At 38.9% G+C, this 3,308-nt stretch overlaps 1 protein-coding gene across 1 annotated transcript; it reads right to left on the bottom strand.

Moving 5' to 3' along the window:
• Positions 1-501: 501 nt before the first annotated feature.
• Positions 502-2,009, bottom strand: LOC147847728 (uncharacterized). Its single transcript, XM_087338886.1, has one exon. It carries the CDS (start codon positions 1,964-1,966, stop codon positions 653-655), a length of 1,314 nt encoding a protein of 437 aa, XP_087195012.1. The 5' UTR covers positions 1,967-2,009; the 3' UTR covers positions 502-652.
• Between the last annotated feature and the right edge of the window lie 1,299 nt (positions 2,010-3,308).

Raw genomic sequence — 3,308 nt, 5'->3', positions numbered from 1 at the left:
TGACATCATGCTAGTAGATAGAGATTTACTCTTGGCTCAATTTTGGAATCGCCGCACTCCAACTTAGGTAGGAAATTCCAATAAATTGTCAAATTTGATTGCGGCATACAATAGAATCTAACACCAGCATACAATAGAATCTAAGTGTAACTCATATATATATGCTTTGATTAAATTGCGATTCGCATTTCTCCATATGGCATTCAATTTGGCAACATGTAATAGAACGACAACTGTAACTTATACGCTATGGCATTTATATTACATGTCCAAAATCAAAGTGCAGTTATCACTAGATGGATTAGGTTGGCAGCATATCATTACAACTTAAACATTGTCAAGATTGAATTGTAAGCTTGACACGGACATATATCTCACACCAAATCATATGAAGACATATCCACTATTTAAAGACATGACTGTAAAATAAAATAATCATTTACGCAAACTTACACTATACCATAGCATTATAACATGTGATGATCATTTGGCAAAATCCTCAGAAAACACACCCACATTTAAAGATATATCATATAACATGAGATAATCAATAAACCAGTCTGCATATACAGTGCAGGTCCGGACTAATTAAAGATGAGAAATAAAAACCCATTGAAATTGTTCTATATTGCTGCAGCTTGCAGCGTTTTTCTCACCAATAATCACCACATGAACAATACCCTTTCTTGAAGACATGAAACCTGAAGGCATCTCTCATGATGATCTCTCGCCCGGTGATATAAGCCATATACTTAGTAGCAGTATGGCAATCTCCACAAACCCTAAGGTTCTTGATAATCCTTATGGTAGTCTTGGGAGGAGTTTTGATGAATCCATAGCACATGGCAAGCTTTTCACTATGGAAATTGATGGCTCGGACCTTGGCTGCCTCATCAATATCATGAAGAACAAACCTAGTATCAGGTTCATATCCAATTAAATACATTTCCTTGATGATACGGTCAAGCTCAGCGTGAATTGCTTTCAGTTCAGGATGGTTTCGATCATTAGCCATGAAAGAGTGGATTTTCCCATTCACCTCAATTCGGCTAAGTCCGGGTTCCTTCTTGATACCTCGTTCTTCCATCATTTTGCGGATTTTGTTCTTCTCTTCCCATCGATTGGCTACAGGTGGCGGCTTTGGGACAACACCACGTTCAACTGGTGTGATCAAAGGGACACCCCCGGGTAAGGTTGGAATCACAGCAGGTCCCACTGATGGTCTTGGAACAGCAAACAATACATTAGGAAGCCTAAAGTTGGTCTCTTTATTACTGGTCTTTCTCCCTAACGTATCCCGTTCTTTACATGTGATCCATCCTGATGGCATTCCTGCAAGCTGAGGAACTAACCTGTTGTTGTTTCCACTGATAAAGTTTATGATCTCATCCATATATGTGGTGCTAGTGTTGTTGCCATATATTAAGTTCATAAGATCATCCACCATGCTGGAAAGCTGAGAGACTAACCCGTTGTAATTGTTGTTTCCATGGATATAGTTCACAAGCTCGTCCATCCCAAGAGTGTCGTATATGCCAAAAAGCATCATCTGTATGTGTAAATGCACGCTTTCCATAAAAAACTGGAGCTTTTCGGAAGAATTACCTGAGAAGGAAGACGAAACATCCAAACTCCCCACGGTCTCCTTGCTTTCCACAGCTTCTTCTGCATCTGAACCTTCTTCTCCTTTAAGTAAACGAAAAGGTGTAGAGGACAATGATTTCATCATCAACGGAAGAGTAATAGCCGAGAACAAGCCTTCATGTTTCTTCTTCGTGTCTTCTGACCTACCATCGGTTGTCGAAGAAGCCATAACCACGCCATATCTCCAGTTAGTTCTGCTTCTGGGAAGCTTCGTGCTGGGTAACGACGGAAGGCGGGAGGAGGAGGAAGAAGTAGAGATTGTAGCGATTCTTTTATCGAGAGAAGGGGAAGAATATGCGTGAGCCTTGCAGAGGGCGTCCATGGCGGTTGTGAAACAGGGGAACCCTAGCTGAGCAGAGAAAGCGAGGGGAGGAGTAGGGGTGGAAGAAACAGGGAAGATGCGAACCTCTCTTCCTTCCTTCCTTCCTTCCTTCCTTCCTTCTCCCTTCCTTATCTTTTTATCAGATATTTTGGTTTCTTTTCTTCTTCTGCTTGAGTGGCTCCTCTCTTAAAAGTTAAAACCCCAAGAAATGTCTTCTGTTTTTTTCTCCACATACATTAGATACATACATGTTATAGGGGTTTATCACATCCAAGACGGTGGTAGGCATGTGTGGGTGTGCCCCACGTCCCGACCGTTTTCCATGTGTGAAGTGTTACCACACTACCTATACGGGGACATCCCCCGTCACTCCTCTCAGTTCTAGTCATACTAACACATATAGAGCACGCATATATGCTTTCTCCGCACATCATTAGACTCCCAATGTATAAAGAAAAGAACCTTGTTCCATTGGGTTCGCAAATGATAAGCAAGAAAAGATCATTCATGCCCAAGTTGAATCTAAGCTACAATAAAACGTAAATACTTCACGTTGTGCATTGCCCTAGTGGTTGGCTAGTTGCCATATGATATTGCAAGTTTTTTTTTTTTTTTTTTTTTTTTTTTCTGGCATGCGAAATAGTTTGGGAATCTTATCATGCTATTACAAAGTAGCAAAGGATAATCAAGGGATCATCATCCAATCAATGATTTTCCTTGGTCACAACTACAAGCATATAGAGGAGGCATGCATGAATTATTTGGCTATTAGTCAGGATTAATGCCTACATGATTTGGCTTACAAGCCCACATAGTTTTGTTTGAAATACTTATTGTTAGTAGGGTCCAGTACAAGAATTGGAAATACGATCTTAGATTGAGCATTGATTTATAATAGACCCTTTGTGCATGAGATATTTTACAAAGACTCTTCTAGACACTCATTGAATATCATCAATTATATATTATATTGAGGATCAACACATTGGTGAATTGTTGGAGGGGCAAACCCCATGAAATTCAACAAATCAATATATTCTCCCTTTACATTGGATAGGTGATCACAAGCACAAACAAAATTAATAACTTAGCAAAAGATCTATACATAAAAAAGCTATAAAAGATAGAGAAAGTTTTGCAAGACCAATGTCAATGTCAAATGTGAATGCCTAATATGAGTCTCTCCTTGAACTACAATCATAAATAAGGCATTTATAATTTTATGCAGAAATTTACTAGCTCACAAATCTGACATTGCTAAAACAATTTAATCTAAATAATTCAGTCAATAAACAAATTAATTTAAATCATTAATTAATGATTCGCATCCTCCTAAATGGAG

The sequence above is a fragment of the Azolla caroliniana genome, unplaced genomic scaffold, assembly GCF_043228905.1.
Source record: "Azolla caroliniana isolate FFs.n. ecotype wild unplaced genomic scaffold, voAzoCaro1.0.p SCAF_723, whole genome shotgun sequence".
Lineage (NCBI taxonomy): Eukaryota > Viridiplantae > Streptophyta > Polypodiopsida > Salviniales > Salviniaceae > Azolla > Azolla caroliniana.
This window is presented reverse-complemented; position numbering and strand designations above follow the sequence as displayed.